At 35.9% G+C, this 21,292-nt stretch overlaps 1 protein-coding gene across 5 annotated transcripts in view; it reads left to right on the forward strand.

Moving 5' to 3' along the window:
- Positions 1-21,292, forward strand: part of LOC118187670 (BTB/POZ domain-containing protein 10-like) — a 270,159-nt gene that overhangs the window by 205,385 nt on the left and 43,482 nt on the right. For all 5 annotated transcript variants that reach the window (XM_085809831.1, XM_085809832.1, XM_085809833.1 and 2 more), the window contains 2 exons: positions 640-801; positions 12,380-12,625. In XM_085809831.1, coding sequence (XP_085665957.1) covers positions 640-801; positions 12,380-12,625 — 408 coding nt within the window. The remainder of the gene's footprint in view (positions 1-639; positions 802-12,379; positions 12,626-21,292) is intronic.

Below are 21,292 nucleotides of genomic sequence, written 5' to 3' on the forward strand. Positions count from 1 at the left end.
CAAATATCACTTCGTTTTAACTTTATTATTCTAATTTCCATTTATATACGTATGTATTACTTAATAATTCTTAGAGTTATTTTTGAACCATTTTTTTCGTTATTCTTCTTGCAAAACGATTCACGGTATGCATCGATTTACAATCAGTTTTCGTTAATTGTTTGTTCTTATGTTCCATGGTTTTTATTAAGTAGCTATGGATATTTGAAACTTCTGTATTAATATTTACTTATCTGTTGAGTCAGCGCTTCGCTTGCTGTGTAGATATACACTAATTTAAACAATTCATACGCTATACTTATAGTGTGTATAATATATAATTTGAGACAACGACGCTGAGATATAAAATTATGTTATTGTTTAGTCTGCCCTCCTTTCGTGACTAACGTGTAGAAAACGTGTAAGTAAAGCCTCCTACTTAATTGTAATGTTAATATGCGCCAGATTGCTTTGTTTATTATAGCCCCATATGTTTCTTTTAAAACGCTTTATAATCAAAAAGATTATGTACTTTCGGGAGATGGAGGAAAACCGCTGTAAATCTGGAGTTTCTTTGATATTGTAAACATGATTTTTGTTCATCCAAACTTTCATTATGAATACATTCTAAATTTTTTTTGTATGTGTGTGTGTTTTTAGGTATAGTAATTCACCTAAACTGAAGCCATGCCTTGTGAGCCGAATGGGTGACCATGCTGAATCTTCATCACCTTCTAGTAGCGGCAGTTCACGAGATTCACCTCCTTTGTCTGCTGGAACTCAGCAGAAAGCTAGTCTTATAACACCTGGATCTAAAAATAAGTGAGCTACTCATTAATTTATTATTCTTAAACTGATCCTATTTTTGTACCCTTTAAATAACTGCCAACTCTTCTGGTCAACTTTCATCATCTCTCCTGCAAGCAGGAGAGATGGGTGACCGAATCCACCTTCCCCAACTCAATCCTGGACCCAACTCAATGCCCTCACCCAACTCAATCCACCTGGACCCAACTCAATGTCCAGGTTTTTAATTTTTGGCCACTTATTTCCACAGTCAGTAGACAAACAAGGTTAGGCTCTTCGCAACTCTGACGTCATTGGGAGAAAAGAAACAAAGAGAGTAGTTATTTTTGAACTGTCTAGAAGTCAGTGACGTTACACAAGAGCAAACCTTGTAGCATAGTAACCTTGCTTATTTCTTAGTTACCGATGTGGATTCATCCTTTCTCCTGTCAAACTGAGCTAACCTGAGGCCGATATGACCACCCGAGGCATTTGGTGAAGAAGATCGCAAAAACTACTTTCTCGTCGAAAAATATCGTATCCGCGTAAATGCGAGTAGTCCGCGTTTAAAAAGTCGAAGTAGAGATTTTGATTTGTTTTGATTTTTGTTACATTCGTTTGCACGTGCCATAATATTTTATATTTGCAGTTTTTTATTAACTAAATAATTGTATTGTTGAACTTTAGTTATTAATTTTATTTTCATTATATTTAAAAGTACTAAATACGGGTAAATAAAAGCGTTTCTTCCCTATTCAGGATTCTAAAATTTTAAGAAAACAAGACGCAAAGCGAAGCGAAGTTAGCCAATAAATAAGTAAATAAACACAAGGTTATTAAAAAAAAAATCTGAAAGCTTTCAGATTTTATACTATGCCCAAAGGGGCATTTTTTTAACGTTTTGTGTGTTACCATTATTTATTAAATTATCATGCTCTTTGCACTTAAATCATAAAATTCAATTCATCAACAATATCGCAAAATAATTTAAAAATGAATATATCTTTAGAATTTCCGATACACAGTCTCGCACGCTGGAGATGATTTTTTTTAACACCGTACCATGATTTTTTTTTAACCCCCTACCATGTTGCCACTGTTTGCTTTGAAATCGTTGAGTTTCTTAATCAAAAACTTATAAATGCTCTACAAAATATTAAATAGATAATGAAACAAAGTCCAAACTTGGGCTTCCAGATGCCCATACTCTCAGGAGGATTATGTTATTCAAAATGTGATGGCTCTAGGTACCGTTGTTTTATCGCAATGCAGGAAACATACGTACATTTATGCAGATTCTTCATTATTTAATTTCTTTAAATAAAATACAAATATTTGGTGGCAACAATTTGAAAGTGATTTAGACTTTTAATGTTTTCAACGAAAAATGCCAAAACGAAATTAATTTCCCCTTTGGGCTGCCCTTTGAACTAATAAAATAAAATTTAGAATATCTAATTGAATATTAATAGATTTTACTTCAAAATCATGCAAAATAAATGAATTTTAAGTCAGTTTGACATTCTCTTGAAATCGCGTCGCTGAATAGCATGAAGAACCCACCCGTGTTTTGCGTGAGCACACTCCCCCCCTCTTTTTGTTAGGTTTCAAGATTGTCAGCTATGCCTTTATTTGATTTCTGAGCTCTCATCTTTAAGTCTAGCATAAACAGTAGCTGGAGTACTTACTGTTTTTCAATAACCCATTTGAAAAATTCTTTGATGCGGATATTCCTTGTTTCTGTACATTATTAAAATTATTTAAAGCACCCTATTTATTTAGGTACATAAAAGTATTTAGAACTGTTTCTATAAAACGTAAACTGGTACATATGTAAATAGAATAAATCCTTCTGCTGCTTGATACAGGTGGCCAGTAAGCAGCCAAGTGGGTCATAGAAACTAATAATTCATCTTGGATTCTATTCCCAGTATGAAATATTTGTTCATGGATTTTGTGTGTTTTCCCTATTTGTAACCCAGACGCAAATGCGTATCCTGCAGAAAGTCCGTAAAGACATCCGTTCTCTACCTGGCAGACGATGAATGCTTTATTATAATTAAATTACCCAATCCGATCATAATAAGGTTATTCAATCATATGTATGTGAGTAATTTTACATATAAAGCACTATTTGGCTGCATATATAAATCTTCCCTTTAAGTAGTATAGCAGATTCATTAAGTTGGCAAAGCTCTTTAATTCTAAAATGAGGTAAACAACTAGTTCAAAAGCACCACTTCTGTTAGCTTTTGGCTTTGAGACAGTTAATGATTTGTGGTGTGCTCTTTTTTCGTTATTGTTGGATAATTGCATATTTAGAAGTGAACACTCACATCTGCCTAATACTTTGCGATTAATAAACAAATTTTGCTTCTAGTTAATATAATCTAAGCTGATATAATATATTTAATAGAGGTGGAATTGGAATATTAAAAGACCCTCTAATGTTTCAAATTCTATATATAATGAGAAAAAAGGGGATGTACGTAATCTCCCTCCCCCAAGATAAAATTTGTAACTTGCATTTAACAAAAAACAAATTTAAAAGGATAATTTTTTTTAAATACACGATTAAAACTAAAAAGAGATAGAAATGCAATTTTGTTAACGAAGTGCAGAATTGAAACGCTTCAATCTTGGAAGTTCATTTTCTCAGCATAATTTGGCAGAAAGTATTTGGATAAAAATTAAAACATTTTATGTTTTTTTTTCCCCAGAATATTTTGAAGCCCTTGATATAGGAATAAAATTCAGAATTAATCTGCTTAAAAATACGAATTAATTTACAACTGTGACTTTCAAAAATTTTATTTGAATTTTTCAAATGTCACACAAAAGACAGGAAATTTACAAGAAACTAATAACAATATATATATAAGGAAGGAGAAAATTCCTTTCACCATGTATTTCATTTTTGCTTTTGTAAAACGTTTGTGAAATAATCACGTATGCATTTTCTCAACAGAGAGGAATACATGAGTTTCTGTTGAGTGGTGGCACATGTGCGGCCGAACCCTGGCCATCTTGAGGCAGTACCTTCCCATAATTACTACTGCCCATGGCCTTGTTCAAACTCTGTAAGCTGCTAACTGCCTTCTTAGTCTTCTTAAAATGACCAGAACCTTCCACTCACAAAGTTATTAAAGTAACATAGAAAATTTTATGAGAAAAGGTTTTAGTACTGGGGATATAGTCTGGTGGTTACAAATACTCTTATGGTCTCATTAGGAAACATGCTCAATTAATGAAATGTTCATTATCACTGAAAAGTTAAATGAAAAAAATTTTGTATCTTACTCTTAAAATTCAGTGATATATGAGTTTTTCAGGCTGTCTGCAGTAACACAGGGTGCGGCAGCGTTCATAGTAGGATATTAAAAACACACCATAAGGCAGTAACTGTAATTTATTTATTACCTCTTATGTCAATTAGTAGTTAAAGGTATGCTCTTTACTAATGTGTAAGCCATTGTCCATTGTGTGGATTACTTTTTGAATATGATGCCTGTCAATTGATGCCCCCTCTTCGGAACACATTTATCTAGGCGGCGTTGAAAGCTTGCCATAACTCGGCATAACGTATTCTCTGGGACATTGCCGACAGCAGTTCTGAGGCGATCCTTCAACTCAGGAATGGTGGCACAACGTGTTCGGAAAACTTCTTGCTTCAGGTGGCCCCAAATCAAAAAGTCTGCACATGAAAGATCAGGTGAGCGAGGCGGCCAGAGAATGTCACAAAAACGGGAAATTACTCTACCTGGATATGTCTGTTGCAATGTCCGTCCATCTAGAACTTTCCTATGACGTCCCAAGTTAAAATGTTGCCGAAGTAGATGCTGGTTAGCACTAACAGAGTAGTTATTCTTGAAATAACTTTCAACAGCAAAGGCACGATGCTGTGCACTCCACCGATCCATATAACTGTCACACTCGAAATGGCAACTCATTAAGCACATGAATGCAGCACGAGATTGTACTACACAAGTCAAATTACGCTATGAACGCTGCCGCATCCTATAGCTAGAGCTGTTTTAACCTCTATGATACATTGTCAGCGAAGCTACATTTCGTTTTAGTGTTTTTCTTTTAAGTATATATTTTAAAAAAAATAGGATTTATATGTGGAATATATTTTGGTTAAAACTATGCGCTGGAAAGTGATATAAGTCAATAAATGTGTTTTGTAATATTTTCACAAATTTTACGTATAAAACATTGAACTTTTTTATTTTCATAGGAGTTCTGTCATAGGGCTGAACTATTCTCATGCCAGTCTTTAGTTTATTTTGAAAAATTTTGTAACTCGTGTTTATTCGGTACTTTCAGTAGTAGCCTTCTTTTTTGTACTACCCTCTACAGGATGTGACATTTAATTCACGGAACAGCTGCACAGTTTCCATGCTTACCAAATCAAGTCAGTATTTGTATTTGAATTAATAAGTGCAAAAATTTCAAATGATGTAGACAAATATTAGTTACAGAGAAAGTAACAGATATGCAAGTGCATTTTCTGGGCCATTAAAATGAGAGACTGAAATTTGCGGCACTATATGAAATTTTATATGGTGTAATATGAATAAAAATTACAATTATATGCTGTCAATATGAAATTTCAAACAAAAATCAAAAAAATCACTATAAGGATAGAACAATAGATGGCGAACGAAGGAGATTCCATTAATATATCGAATATATTGTTACAAATTTGGTATTTAAAAAGCTAATGTTAGTTCAATTATGAATTAAATGGTTTTATTTCCCGCGCAGTGCAGCGCGTGCATTAAACAGTTAATAAATATCTCTTTTTGATTTCGAGAAAGTACTAAAAAATTCTAGCACGCGATTTTTAAAATCTTACAAAAGGAGGAAAACCTCTCAGTTCGAGGAGTTACTTAGTTTGTTGTTGTTTAGAAAACTACTCTTGTTGACTGTAGCGAATTCGCGGATTAGCTTTCAGGTTACAGAGTTGATTCAGTCAAAGAAGAAATAGAAGGAAGAGTTTGTTCCGTTAAACAACAAATCGAACAACAAATTGATGAGAGAGTTTCTGCAGTTGCCAAAGAAATGGATACTTTAAAGAAATTCGTAGCGTTGGCAGGGAGCGGGAGTGATGATTTTAAATTCTTACCGATGCCTGCTCGTCCATCTCTGAAGCTATCCACATATGATGGGAAGACATCCTGGCAAGTGTATAAGACCCAATTTTCTATAGTTGCGGATGCGAATGGATGGGATTCCAAAGCTAAAGCCTGTCATCTCGCTGCTTCTCTGAGAGCAGACGCAGCGGATATCCTGCAGATGCTTCCCGAAAACCAGAGACTAGACTTTGAAGCTCTATCTGGAGCATTGGAGCTACGCTTTGGCGAAAAGTGTTTGAAAGACTACAGCAAGCCTCAACTAAAATCCCGTCAACAGAAGCCTACCGAAACACTTCAGGAGCTCGCCACAGATGTTGAAAGGCTGTCACATCACGCCTTTTTGGAGTGCCCGACAGAAACAAGGGAAATCCTGTCCCTACAATATTTCATCGATGGCATCCGGGACCCTGAAATACAGAAAGCACTGCGAATGGCGGATGTTAAAGATTTGAAAAGCGCTTTAGTGTACGCCATGAAATTCGAGGCAGCCTAGCAAGCAAAGCGTAGAGATCACTACCCAGTCAGAGCTGTGCGAGTCCACGAGCCAGGGGACCAATTAATGGCTCGTTTAGATGATTTATCCAGACAAGTCGATGCTTTGATATGGAGTAGCAGTGAGAACAAAGTGGCTGTAAGTTGTTGGAGATGTGGTTCTGAAGGTCAACTACGACGACATTGCAGAACACCCCAGGGCACGGATAATAAAACGGATGAGTTGACAAGACCAGTGAATGCTTTAAAACGGAATAGTGGTGAAAAGAAACCGACCCTAAAGTGCTGGAATTGCGGTGTTGAAGGCCACCTACGAAGGAACTGCAGAACACCCCAGAGCACGGAAAATAAGGCATACGATTTAGACAGACAATTAAATGCCACGGGAAGGAAAAGGACTGACAAGAAACCAAAGTGCTGGAACTGCGGAGCAGAAGGCCACGTGCGAAGGAACTGCAGAATACCCCGAAGCACGGAAATTGAGACCATTTCCCAGCGACGACGGAAGAAACAAATGAATGACCATATTGAGGAACAGAGGTTGCCAGAGAATGAAAAACTTTACTTTAAAGCGCTCAAGATTTCTACAGTGAGTGGCAACAGTAACAGATTGTCCATCAATGGGCATATTGATGGAGTTCCTTGCAATATGATCATTGACAGAGGAGCTAATGTTACCATCATTCGGAGAGATTTAGCTCAACAGTTTAAAGATAAACTTATTTGGACGCCATCCTCTGTTACCCTTCAGACTGCGTCTGGTGATAAGATCGACATAACTAGGAAGTTAAACGTGAGCATCACGTTTGGAAGTGCCGCCTACCATCACATGGCTTATGTGGCGGATATTACAGATCCATGCATACTCGGATTGGACTTTTTAAGGAAATACAATTTTTCCTTAGACTTCAAAAACAACAAACTGCTTTCAGCATCTGGTGACATGACTATCCATCCTTAGAAGAGATCTTCACCTGGAAATGTTGACGCCTTGTCCGAAAGACCCAGCTCGGGAAGCCGCCGAAATCATGCTAGGGTCGAAAAGAAACGCAAGACTACCAGCTATTCTCCATCCCAGAAGCTCTTTGGTCGAGACCTTCATCTGCCTTGTGACCGCCTGTTTGGTCACCCTATGAATGCGCCTTCATCGCCTGAGGAACACATCCAACATGTCCAGGCCCGGTTTGAGGGGATGCACCGTTCTGCACAAAAGCGAGTCATCTTGGCGACAGAGAAAATGAAGACCAGATACGACATAAGAGCAACTAGACATAGATCCAACAAAGGAGACAAGGTGTGGTTGTGGAACCCGATTCAACAAAAAGGACTCGGTCCTAAATTACAGTCACCTTCAGATGGTCCATATACAATACTGAACAGACTGAATGACGTCGTGGTTCTGATCCGTATGTCATCGAACTCTAAACCTAAAGTCGTTCATTACGACAGGTTAGCTCATTACTATGACCATAGTAAGTAATGTAAATAATTGTAAATAGTATAAGACCATGGTCCTTTTTGTTTCTAAATGTGTATTTAGTATTTGATTTGTTTTATTTATTGCATTTATTGTTCATGTTGTTTATTATTGTAATGTAATGCTTATTATTGCATTTATATCTTTAGTTGTAAGTTTGGCTTCCTGTCCAGGGATTGTACTGCCCGGGACGTGCAGTCCTTGGGAAGGGGGGAGTGTTACAAATTTGGTATTTAAAAAGCTAATGTTAGTTCAATTATAAATTAAATGGTTTTATTTCCCGCGCAGTGCAGCGCATGACGAATATTAAAAGAAAGCTAAGCCGGAAAATTGAAAATACAAGAGTGCATGCATTAAACATTTAATAAATATCTCTTTTTGATTTCGAGAAAGTACTAGAAAATTCTAGCACGCGATTTTTAAAATCTTCTAAAAGGAGGAAAACCTCTCAGTTCGAGGAGTTACTTAGTTTGTTGTTGTTTAGAAAACTGCTCTTGTTGACTGTAGCGAATTCGCGGATTAGCTTTCTTTAGCTGTTTTGAATTATGTTCTATTGGACATTTGAGTAGTTAAAAGATAACTACTGTGAGATATTGTAATATTGCATGATAATTTGAGAAAATTTAAACATTTTTGTTGTGATAATAATAAATTTTTGTTCATTTTTCATCGGACTTGTGCATTCATTTCATAACGAACCAGTACGCAAGCAAAAATATTTAAGCGACGTAAGAAATTCGGAGATAAATTAATAGATGCGATGGATAACACTAACAGTCAGTAATAGCAATTGATGTTAACAGAAGAATGCAAGGCAGAACGGTCAGACAACTCCTTAGACAGATAGCCCTCGAGGCTTTGCCGTAATCACATAAACCAAACCAAACCTGTCAGAAAACTGATTGGATTGGATAACGGAATTAATCGAGAAATAGGCTACTATTAAATGAAAATTTGAACATGACAATGACTTCTACGAAATTTGTGCATGGGATTTTAAAGAATGAACAAAAGCAATTAAAATTATTAGAAATTATTCTTTCATCGTATGCCCTCTTACAGAGTAAACTGTAGCACGTCTGGCTGACAGAAAATCTGTGTTTTGAATCCCTGTGAAGGCATAACTTATTTCTCCCCAAAGTTCTATTAACTCTAGAGTTGTGCCTGATGAAAATGTAGTAGATGATAAATAATGACTCTCTAGATTTAGCCGACTCAGTCTGGTTCCTCTCTACCTAGCCTCCCTTTAAGTGGGGAAAAACATAAATCTCCTTTATCCGTGCATTTTGTCGGGCGTAACTAGTGAACATTCGCTAAGCATTCAAATCAGCTATGATTCGAATCCTGTGAAGGATATCCATGTTTTTGCTAATTTTTCATGTTTTGTGATTCCCTTTCTCCCACCCCCAAATTAGTACTTATACAAATTTGCGAGTGATCTTTCATCGAATAAGATCCTGTTTCTGAGAGAAATTATGGATGATGAAACTTCTGTTTGTAGTGCAATCAAAAACGAAATGTCAGACATCTAAAAAAAGCACATATGTTGTACTCATAGTTTATGATAATTTTGATGTGTTTCTGTAATCACGAGGAAACAGTTTACCAAGAATAGTTAACAGGATAAAGAGTCAGCCAGTGCTATTTAGAAAAGGAAAGATGGTAAGGATTTATTTGGAAAAAAAGTGCCAATGTTTTAGCTTGACGATAGGCTAACTTTACAGTGCACACCTTGTGAATAAGTTTCTGGCAAGGAAAGGGTTTAATTAGATTATCATGCCTACTCACTTGACATAGACTACTTACCTCTCAAGACTACTTACCTCTCACTATTTCCAAAATTAAAAACTGCATTGTAAGGCCGAATTTTCTAATATAACTGATATCCAAGACAATATGGAATCGGTACTCAACAGCGTTATACGAGGGGTGATCCAAAAAAAAGTTTACAAGGCAAATGAAAAAGTATTTATTAACAATAGAAGCAAGATACAAATGGGAATCAAGAGGCACATCTGGCCTTCACTTTTCCACATAGTCGCCAAACCTGTTTAGGCATTTGTCAGAACGTTTGACCAACTTGTTTATCCCGTCTTGTTAGTAATCGGGGCCCTGCTCATTGAGCCATTTCTCGGCAGCTGTTTTCACTGCATCGTGTGAGGTGAACCGTGTTCCGGATAAGTATCGCTTCAATGCTGGAAAAATGAAGTAGTCACTTGGAGCCAAATCGGGGCTTTATGGGGGGTGATTCCAGACCTCCCACTTGAACCTATGCAGCAATTCCTGAGTCTGGTGAGCTGTATGGGGCCTGGTATTGTCATGCAGAAAAATGACGCCTTTGCTCAGTAATCCAGGCCGTTTGCATCGGATGGCTTTATGCAATTTCGTTAAGGTGGCACAATAACGATCGGTCTTAATGGTATGGCCACGCTCCAAATACTCAATTAGGATAACACCCGTCGTATCCCAGAAAACGGTTGCCATCAATTTACCGTCAGAGAATGTGACCTTAAACTTCTTCCTCGTCGGTGATCCAAGGTGTTTCCACTCCATCGTGGCTCTTTTGGATGTGGTGGTGAAGTGATGAAGCTATGTTTCATCACCGGTAACGATGCGATCAATGAAGTGTTGGTTGTCTGAATGGTATCTCTGAAGAAATGTAAGGCTGCACATCATTCTAGTGGTCTTATGCTCTGCGGACAATGCACGTGGAACCCAGCGGGCACAAACTTTGGAATATTGGAACACAGCGGTTACGATACGCTGAACGTTACCATAACTCAGGTCCGACTCTGAGGCAATCGCATGCACGGTTACTCGTCGATCCCTTTGGATGATTTCTTCAATACGTGATGTGTTGATATCTGTCCTTGAAGAACTTGGACGGCCGCTCGCTTCCATATTGCGGTTTTCCACATGCTCCCTGCCCGCTTGATAAGAACGACACCATTTCGCTACCTGTTGTCTACTCATTGCTTTGTCCCCATATACCTCAACGATTTGTCTGTGAATTTTGGATGCGGCCACATTCTTGGCTCATAAGAATCAAATTACGGCTCACACCTCTATGCGAGACCACTTTTCTAGATGTCGTGCCATTACTGTCGCTCTTAAGTGTCTGCGTACTGATGCTACTTACTTGTAGAACCGCTGTAGGACAACTAGCGCCATCTGTCAACCACCCTGGGTTGAAATATTCACTCCACAATTATTACATTTCAATTGCTTCTGCTTGTAAACTTTTTTTTTGGATCAACCTTCGTAGAATATAAAATCCGGGTGTGCTGCAGAAATGCGAACATGACCCAAGTCAGTGTATGGATGTGCAAAAAAGTACTTGAAAGGTGACAATACTTTCTAATATAGAGTTCCACAATATATATTTTTAAAACGGCATTTCAGGAATTAAATCAGGAATCATTTTCAGGAAACGGAATTAAATTCTTATACCTCATATTAAACCCTAGACTTCTTTGTTTTATATAGCATATTAATTGGTAATTTTTATAATTTTTTTATTTCCATTGTTGCTAATTTGTATTGATAAATGTACTGCTTACTGTTTATTATGTGTACAGCCATCTTTAAAAAATATCACTCCTCATGACTTGCAACCAATATAGCACATTAGTCAGATGTGTTGTCTTTTTTTTAGTCCAAAGGGGCAATTTGCCCAGAAGGACTATTAATTTCATTCTGGCATTTTGCGTTGATTCACTACAAGCGTTGTTTCAGTTTTTAGATTGTTGCCACCAAATATTATCACCCTGTATTTTATTTAAAGAAATTAAATAATGAAGAATCTGCATAAATGTATGTATGTTTCTCGCATTGTGATAAAAGAACAGTAACTAGAGCCATCACATTTTGAATAACATAATCCTCCTGAGAGTATGGGCATCTTGGAAGCCCAAATTTGAAATTTGGAATTTTTTTATTATTATCGATTTCATATTTTGTAAAACTTTAATAATTAATTTTTGATTAACAAACTCAAGGATTTCAAAGCGAGCAATGGCAACGTTGTACAGAAAAAACATTTTTATCTCCAGCGCACAAGACTATGTAATTAAGAATAAATGTATACGTCCATGTGATATGATAGAATTTTTTTTATTAATTTCTTAAGTGAGTGCATTTTGTTGCTATTTTTTTGTTTACTGGAATTAAATAAAATATTTCGCGAGTATGTGAAAAAACAAAAATAAGCTATTATATAAATTTTCAAATTAAGCAAATGTCTTGTTTAGTATTGTGAGAATAAGTTTGAATGTATGTTGATAAGAAATTTAAATTAAAGTGTAACAATGCGAATTGAAAATCTTCTCAGTTAATTATGTGTGAAATTCTTAATAAATATAAAATTTTTAATTCATGATAATAAAATTGGCCAAAAAAAATTTTTTGCCACAAAAAGGAATTCTAGTTATTTTTCATTATTTTGCTTTACTGTGCCTTTAGTTCTTGACGTTCGTATACTAAAATATATACTAATTATTTTCAGAAATCGTTCATCGCAAACAGGGCCAGTGCGCAATAATCCCATGGATCATAACTGCTGTGGTCATGCAAGTGGAAGTGCTGATTCATGCAGTTCCCAGACATACAATTCGTCTATAGTACTTGCAGCAAACCAAAATGCAGTTACACCATCTGCAAGTGATGAACGTATAACTCTTGTTGTGGAGAACACTCGCATTGTGGTTAATCCGGCATTGTTTGCTGCTCACCCAGATACTATGCTTGGAAGGTATGAAAATGAAAAACTTTCTTTTTAAGACTATTAATTTAAAATTCAGTACACTGCTTGCCAAAATTAATGCTCACTTCCTTAAAGCTTTAACCATTATCCAGTAGTATAATTAATAGTTATGTTAAATATTTGTAATTGAACCCAAAATTAGATTCCTGCTTAATAGATTTTGGTGCTAGTGAGGGGGTTAATTCTAGCTCTGTCTCTTTGTGTTCCACTGCATGAATTACTCAAACTAGTGTATTGCATAATAGATGCACTTTGGAGTGTTTAACATTATTCAATATGATCTTTAAGAATAAGGAATCGCTTTTTAAGAAGTGAATCCTTTAATGGAAGCCTGTTAAGGGCTTCCAAGAGAAATAGCAAGCTCTGGAGACTCTTTTCTGCGATAGTCAGTTCTAAGGAACCATGAATCGTCTAGAGGATGGTTTGTTTTAGACCTTAAAATTCCCTCAAAAATGTGAATCAACCAGCCTACTGCTGGACAAAGGCCTCAGGAGATTGAACTTAATGCGAAAAAGCCAATGGTTTGTGGTCCCACTTTCATCTTCCAAAGAGGTATGCTTAAGGTGGTGTCATCATCATGTTCAAAGTGTTCTATTTACTGACATCTGCAGATACAGCCTGAACTATTCTAGCCATGTTTTGACCTGGATCGAGTGAGGAACACATAATTTGTCTTCCCTTGTTCATGCAAGATTTTATTACTATGCAGTGTCATGGTTTGAGGTGGAATCACCAAAAATGGCTGCATCGAGCTACATATTTTTCACAGCGTTTAGTAACTGATTACAGAATTGTGAGCAAGGTCTTTTAACCTCATGTTCCAGATTTTTTGTGAATTGATGGAAAACATTTCTGCATCAAGCATTTATGACATTAGATCCTTACTTCTGTAATTGGTCACAGGTATGTGGAAGAGCTCTTGCAACCCCATGTAAGGCCATCTAAGAATGCTTTGGGCTTGGATTTTTTGCTCGTAAACTACAATATTTGTCCACATCGAACATTACTTTTGTCAGATTACTTGCAAACAGCAGAATAGATTGGTCAGCTTATGCATCAGACTTGAACCTGATTGAGCATGAATGGGATGCCTTAGGCCACTGTAATGCAGCATGTTAGATTCCTCCCTGAATACTTCAGGATCTGAAAAATGTGTTTTAAGGAGCATGCAATTTTGCAAGAGTTAATCTACAGATTTTTTATTACCATTTCCATCAGAGCTGACAGACAATGCGTTGTGTTAAAGAAAGATTTGTTTCAGAACTGGCAAAGTAATTTTTCCATCATTTTCAAATTTCCATAAATTTAACTTTAAATTAAATATTTTGAGGTTAATCAACTAGCAAGCAGTAATTTATAATGCTTTTGTATGAATTGTCGATAATAATTTTTTTGGTAAATAATAGTTTCATTTTATTTCTTTTAACATCCTTTAATTTCGACATATAGTGTATTTGAAGAAAATTAGTAAGGGTAAGAATGCTATAGTCTTTTTTATTTATTTGCTGTGAAATATTTAGCTAAAATATGAGAGATTATTAAAAAAATCATTTTTTAATGCTGTCAACTGAGTCAACTGTATGGTGTATGTCCAAGATCAGTCTGTATAATGGCCATGATGAAGTTGTGTGATAAATAAAATAGCTACTGTATTCAGAACTGTGGGTGATACATGTGGTTGCTAAAAGTGTAGTTGCTATCAAGTGTGTGCATAGCAGGCTACTGTACAGTTATCCTTTTTTTTTCCCCTCTGTTTAATTTTGCAGACATATATCTGGTAGGCTTTCAGAATGCAATGTACAATTAGTGATGAATAAATTATTGTGTAAAGAGCCACCTTACTGCACAACAAGGCACTGCCTTGTATTATTAGCATCTTGAAACTGAAGCTGCATGTCTCTAAATGGGAGACGCTTACTTTACTGTCCGGAATTATCACTGTAAGATTTTTTTTTTACTATTTTGTCCTCTGAAATATGTCACTAAAAAGATATATATTTTCAGATCTGTAATGAGATGCTGGAACTCTTATTTACCTTCTAACTGCAAATTTAATTAAAAAGAAACTTGAGCTGTAGCTGTATTTTTAGTTAGTCATGTAAACATGTGCTGATACACATATTAATACATGGTGAATATGTGTGCAGATACATGTATTCTTGTAAATTGTTTTGGTAAAATACTAAATTTGTTATGTTGTGAAGAAGACTAGTAAATTATGTTACTAAGTGAATTATTGCATCTTCCAGTATCACAAGGGCCCACCAGCAGCTCTGCATTAAAATTGCTGAATACTGGTAGTTCCAACCAGAGTTCGAATCTAGACAAATGGGCTGGCTGCATTGGTGTTTTCATGGTTTTCCTCATGTGTAATGTATATATGAGCCAGTTTCCCTTAGAAAGTCTTCCATAATGGCATTCCTTCTCTTAAGCAGATAGCCCTAGTGTGCTTTACTGTAATAAACCAAATCAATGCCAGTATAAAAAAAGTTGCATTATGGCCTAGCATAGTGATAATCCCACAGTATGAAATGGCTGTACAGTATGAAGTCTTAAATTTGGACATCCCCAATATGTGAACCTCCAGACCAACAATATTTTTTTTTTTTTCAATTTTTTTGCAAACATCTCCCCCCCCCATTAGTATATGATGAAAATGATTGATGTGTGCAATGTAGACATTTTTTCATAATAAACCAGGTGATGGTCCTGATTCTTAATTACACTTTGAAACTAAATGAAACACCTCCATGTTGAAGAAACAAAATCATTATCATAAATCTGTATGATAAAAAATTTGTCTTCATAGTCGCCTTTTTTGCACGGCATACATCACAAACCGAAACTTTCTACCAAAATTCATCTCTTATTGTATGCACACTGGAATAACTTAAAAGCCTGATGCCAATGAAGTGAATAATTTATTATTATATTTTCTTTCATCACCATAAGACTACCAACTCATGGCAGCTAGAGAAATGACTCGAGTAAGGATATCTAAGACATATATATATTTTAAATACTAGCTCTTGGATACCAAACAGCAAGGTAACCTTTTATGTTTACATAACAATTACAGACTTGCACTTGACAATGAGAAGAAATTTAACAAAATTTTCTCTCCATGTGTGTGGGGGGGGGACGTAAATGATGTTCATAAGCCAAACCATTACATTGAGTGCTGTTTGAATTAAAAATAACTGATTTGTTGTTCTGATAAGTTGTAAGTGTATGTGAGAATTTATTTATTGGGGATTCAAATATGCCTTAAACATATGCAGGAGATAAATGTAAATACAGATTTTTAAGAAAGAATCATCCAATTACAAAATGTAATATTTTCCATAATTACAAACAAAAAATTATATTATGTTATTGTAAAGAAAAATTTTTAATTATTTTTCTCTAGTGTTCGATATGACTTCTTTTAGTCATCCGTATAATATCAATGCAATATGCCATTTCTTGCCAAACATGTTGTAATGTTTCAGTATAAGTTTGTAAAGCATCACAAATGCATTGTTCAAGTTTGGCCTGACTTGTAGGCAAAGGTGGTATGAACACAAACTCTTTGGCATATCCTCAAAGTTGTGGGATTAAGTCAGACCTAGGAAACTAGCTGTACGGAACCAAAACATTGGCTGCATTATGAACAGTCCAGTGGTTTAGTAGTTTTCTGTTTAGAAATTTATGAACCTCCAAATGCTAGTGTGGTAGTGCACCATCTTACTAAAAAAATGAAATTATGGATATCTTTCTTCAACTTGGGAAAGCCAAATTTCAAATATATCGAAGTAGGTGGTACCACTCACTGATTTTTCAGAAAAAAAAAAGGATCATAAACTTTGATGAAAGTACTGCACAAAACACATTTGCTTTTGGGAGTCCCTTATGTGTTCGATGTAGGCATTGAGATATTCCAATCCACAAATTCTCACATTATGGAAGTGTGCATATCTTAAAAATAAAATAATAAGTTTTCATACTTTAGAATTTGGCAATGTCAGAAAAATGTAATGGTTGTTATGCTTCGAATTAGGTTCCAAATTTTATGAGACATTTAATGTGCGTAAGTTTGTTTTTTCCTGAGTATACATATTGTGAATAAATGCATTCTTTATATAACTATTTTATTATAATGTAACTTTTATAAACTATTTTATTGGCCTAGTTCTAACATAAAATAGTGGCATCTGCAACTGTGAAAGATTAATATTAAGTGTCAAAGAATAGTTTAAGTTATGTACGGAAGTAAACAGAGCTTTTAATTGTAAAGATGATTGATGCAGATGACAAAACGGAAGTTGACAAGAGTGTAAACGCCTCAGAACAGTGGAAAAGAGAAGTAATCTATGCAGTTCTTTTACTATGGCTTAGAATCAGTTTATATAGATTTGATGTCAAACAGAAATCAAAAACAAGTTAAATCCATTCTCTTTACAATTAAATTGTCTTTAGATCTAAGCGTTTTTTAAATATTGATGATCAGTTAAATAAATTAATTATATTTACTGCTGAAGAATTTAATATAACAGAGTCATATAGAGATAAATTCATAAGTATTGAAACTGAGTTTAAGAATTATTCTAAGGATAAAGATTGTGTAAACTCAAGTGTATCAGTAATTAGCCAAGATAATTTAACTCTTCCAAAGTTAAAATTAAAATAATACAATTTAGAACCAAGAAATTGGGTAGCCTTTTAGGTCCACTTTTCCTGCGTACATGAAGATAAACATTTAAAAAAAGATGATAAGTTTCAATATTTATTTTCTTCATTGAAGTCCAAATCAAGAGAGCTGATGGCTTTCGGAGGAGGAAGAACTGCAGAAGCAGTTCATCATAGATGTGATGTACAGTTAGAAAATCTTAAAAAGAGAATTTGTCGCATTGTATCGGCATTTGATCAGCCAGTGATTTGTTCAAGGTTACCAAGTAACATTGGACCTGGTGAGCCACATATTAACATGTTACTTGGAGCTGATGCAATTGGAAAAATACTGACTGGGCGATTAAATACTTTAAAATAAGTACTCATAATTTCTGCTATATTACTGCTATTGAATAGTGTATCTTAGGTAGACATAAGGAAATCGATACAAATATTGTAGCTTTAAGTTTATAGAATGTGCAGACACAAAAGATGTGGGATCTGGAGTCCTCAGGAATAACTGTTCCGACTGAAGTCAAAACTAAGAAAGTTTTGGGTAAAGAAACTTTGCGTCATTTCCAAGAAACAATAACCATTAATACAGATCAACAGTATGAAGTGACATTACCATGGATTATTGGACATCCACCTTTGTATAATAATTTGGATTCTGCTAAAGAAGACTAAATACTGTTTTTAAACAGTTAAGAAAAGACAATATTTTTTAAGCTTATCATAATATACACTCATTTGCAAAAAAATCGAAGCACCAAGAACTTTTGCGATCATGCTGAAATTTGGTATGCAAAACATCTTGATCGAACATGCAAATGATCAAAGTTTCAAGGCAAATTAACAGGAATTACAATCATAGCGCGCATTTCTAGTATAAAACTCGCAAAGTAAAAAACCAGTAACAAACGGGGAAAATTTATCTTTTTTTTTTTTGTTGCTGCCATTGTAATTCTGTACAGAAGCAGCTAAGGATGCCATTACGATGATATCGAAGACCTTAAAGGCAACTAAAGGACTTCGAACGTGGTCGCATTTTAGGGTTGCGTGAAGCTGGGTGGTCATACCAAGCAATAAGCCACCACTTGCAGCGTACAGACACTGCTGTGCGAAGGTGTTGGCAGAAATGGTTGCTACAAGGAAATTTCCAATGAAATGAAGGGTCTGGAGGGCCAAGGATAAAAAATGGGAGGCAAGATAGGATGATTGTTCGCCAGTATCGAACCGCCCCATCGGTAACTCCCGAAGTACCATCCACCATCTCACGGAACTTGTCTGAGGTGGGGATACGCTCACAGAGTCTCACTTTAAGACGTTTGCGTTTGACCTCACAACATCAGCGTTGTCATCTGGAGTGGTATAGCAACCCATCATCATGGCTGCCACCAGACTGGCGGTGAATGCCGCTTCACTCTTGAAGCAGATGACCAGCATGTCCATGTCTGGAGAGGATGGGGCCAGCGGTCCCAATCTACCTTTGTTTTACAAAGGCATACCACCATAACCCCTGGTGTGATGGTGTGGGGCGCCATTCCGTATGACAACAGGTAATTTTTAGTCATCCTCCGTATATCTTTAACAGCTCAATTATATGTAAATACCATCCTGCGGCTGGTTGCATTACCCTTCATGACACCTCATCGGGGGGCCATTTCCAAACAAGATAATGGCAGACCATACACCGCTCGCATATCTCTGGACTGTATCGGTGCATTTGATACTCTTCCTTGGCCAGCAAGATTTCGAGACCTTTCACTAATCGAGCATGTCTGGGATATGGTAGGACTCCAGATTCAGACACCACAAAATATTATCGCTGATCCGGAGTGACAACTGATGAATGCCTGGCAGAATATGTCGCAGGATGAGATTAGGAACCTCTACCACTCCTTGCCTCGACGAATTCAAGCATGCATTGCCGCCAGGGGCGGTTCGAAGAACTATTAATTTGAACACTCAGTGGGTGATTGTGAACCATGAACAAGTACTATGACCTTTTAATCATTTTATTATCTGTGTATGAGCGAGCTTTAAGTTTCATAAAAAACAACCAGTTCCTTCATGGTGCTTTGATTTTTTTGCAAAAGAGTGTATATTTGCAGTGGGAGTGAGAAGACATAATAGAAGAAATAAAGGAGCTTAATACTGATCGACCCATATTTTATTTGCCACACTGACTAGTAGTCAAAGTGTTAAGTACTCCTACCATAATCCACCTGATTTTTGATGCATTTTCAAAGACATGCGAATATGAGGCTCTTGATGATTGCCTGCATACTGGACTGAGTGTCATACAGTCTATTCCATCCTTATTACATAGGTTTAGAATTAGAAAGATAGGAGCGAGTACTGATATCAAACAAGCTTTCTTACAGATTGTATTAAACAAGAATATAAGGATGTGCTGTGATTTCTCTGGTGGGAAGATGTTAATTGTGCACCAGTGAATGAGTATAGACATTGCCGGGTAGTTTTTGGCCTCACTTTAAACTCTTGTTTACTAAGCACCAACATTTTATTTCAGTTAAATTTGGAAAATTTTAAAAGAGAAGACTTGCTGTCAACTGTGTAAGTCTTAAAAGAAGAGTTCTGCGTTGATAACTTATTCACAAGTGTTGAGACAAAAATAAGCTTCAATGCTTGCAATATCAAACAAAAGGAATAATGAAAATGGGAGGATTCAATTTATGTTGTCGGTCACATACAGGAGAGAGAGAGAAGATACAACCAAACTATACTTGGTCTGAAATTTTATACTGTGACAGATAAATCACAATGTGAATTTCTGAAAAAACTGAAGTGTTTAGATGATCCTCTAACCAAAAAAAGAAAGTTGCTATCAATAACTAATAGCATCTGCGATCCCATTGGATTAATATGCCCAGTAATGCTGTTTCTGAAAATTGTTTTACAAGAAGCATGGATGAGGAAAACAGATTGGCATGAACCCCTTACAAAAGAATTGCATAAAATAGTTGATAAGGGGTTGAAGTATATTCATTTGATAAGTCAATGCTCAATACCTAGAAGAAGGCATTACGGAACTATTGAAAGTCCTTCATCTATTTTGGGATGCCTTGCAGAATGCCTACGCTTATGCATTTTTATGCTGTAAAGATCAAAACAGAATCATGATAAATTTAGCTGCTGTTGAATCCAGAGTAGCATCTATAAAGAGAATTACCATTTCAAGGATGGAGCTGTTGGAAGCACCTTTTGCAACCTGATTAGCTAAATCGATAGTAGAAACATTAAAGTCACCATTCTAGCCATATTTTCGGACTGATTGTGTGTTAGTGCTGACTTGGATAACAAACAGTGTACCTTGGAATATCGTTGTTGGCAAACAGAGTGAAAGAGATTCGTGAACTGACCAGTGTTGAAGACTGGGGAGTATGTACCTAGTGAAATGAATCCAGCAGATTTGCTATCTCGTTCTTGTACATGTATAGAGCTTTAAAAGAAAAATGACAGGAAGGACCATCTTGGCCTAAAGAGCCAGAAATCTTGTGGCCTAAATAAAAAATAGTTAGTCCCGAGGATGCTTTGCAAGAGAAGGAAAATGTTGTAACAAGTGCAACAAATATGATGCTAAACCAGAATATAAATGATCGATTTTTATCCTTCTCAGAATATTCTAAAATTTTGAAGATGACTGCTTGGATAATGAGATTTTACAGAAATGCAAAGGGAGAGGGAAGAAATAAATCTCAAGTCTTATCATGTGAAGAAATAAATCAATATGGTTCTTGTCAAGATGCTGCAATGAAAATGGGTAATTAAAGAAAGGATAAGTCTTGGCATTTATTGAAGATAATGGTATACTAAAAGTAAACACAAGGCTTGCACTCAAAGAAGGTATGGATGATTTTAAATATCCTATTGTTCTGCCTGATCATCTGCTTGTCAGAAGCTCACACTCATAAGGATTCAATTGCTTACACTCATAAGTATTTGTGCCATGCTGGTTTTAGCTTACCTAAACAAAGATTT

Source organism: Stegodyphus dumicola, chromosome X2, assembly GCF_044657685.1.
Source record: "Stegodyphus dumicola isolate Sdum_Otavi_A_Nest chromosome X2, ASM4465768v1".
NCBI lineage: Eukaryota > Metazoa > Arthropoda > Arachnida > Araneae > Eresidae > Stegodyphus > Stegodyphus dumicola.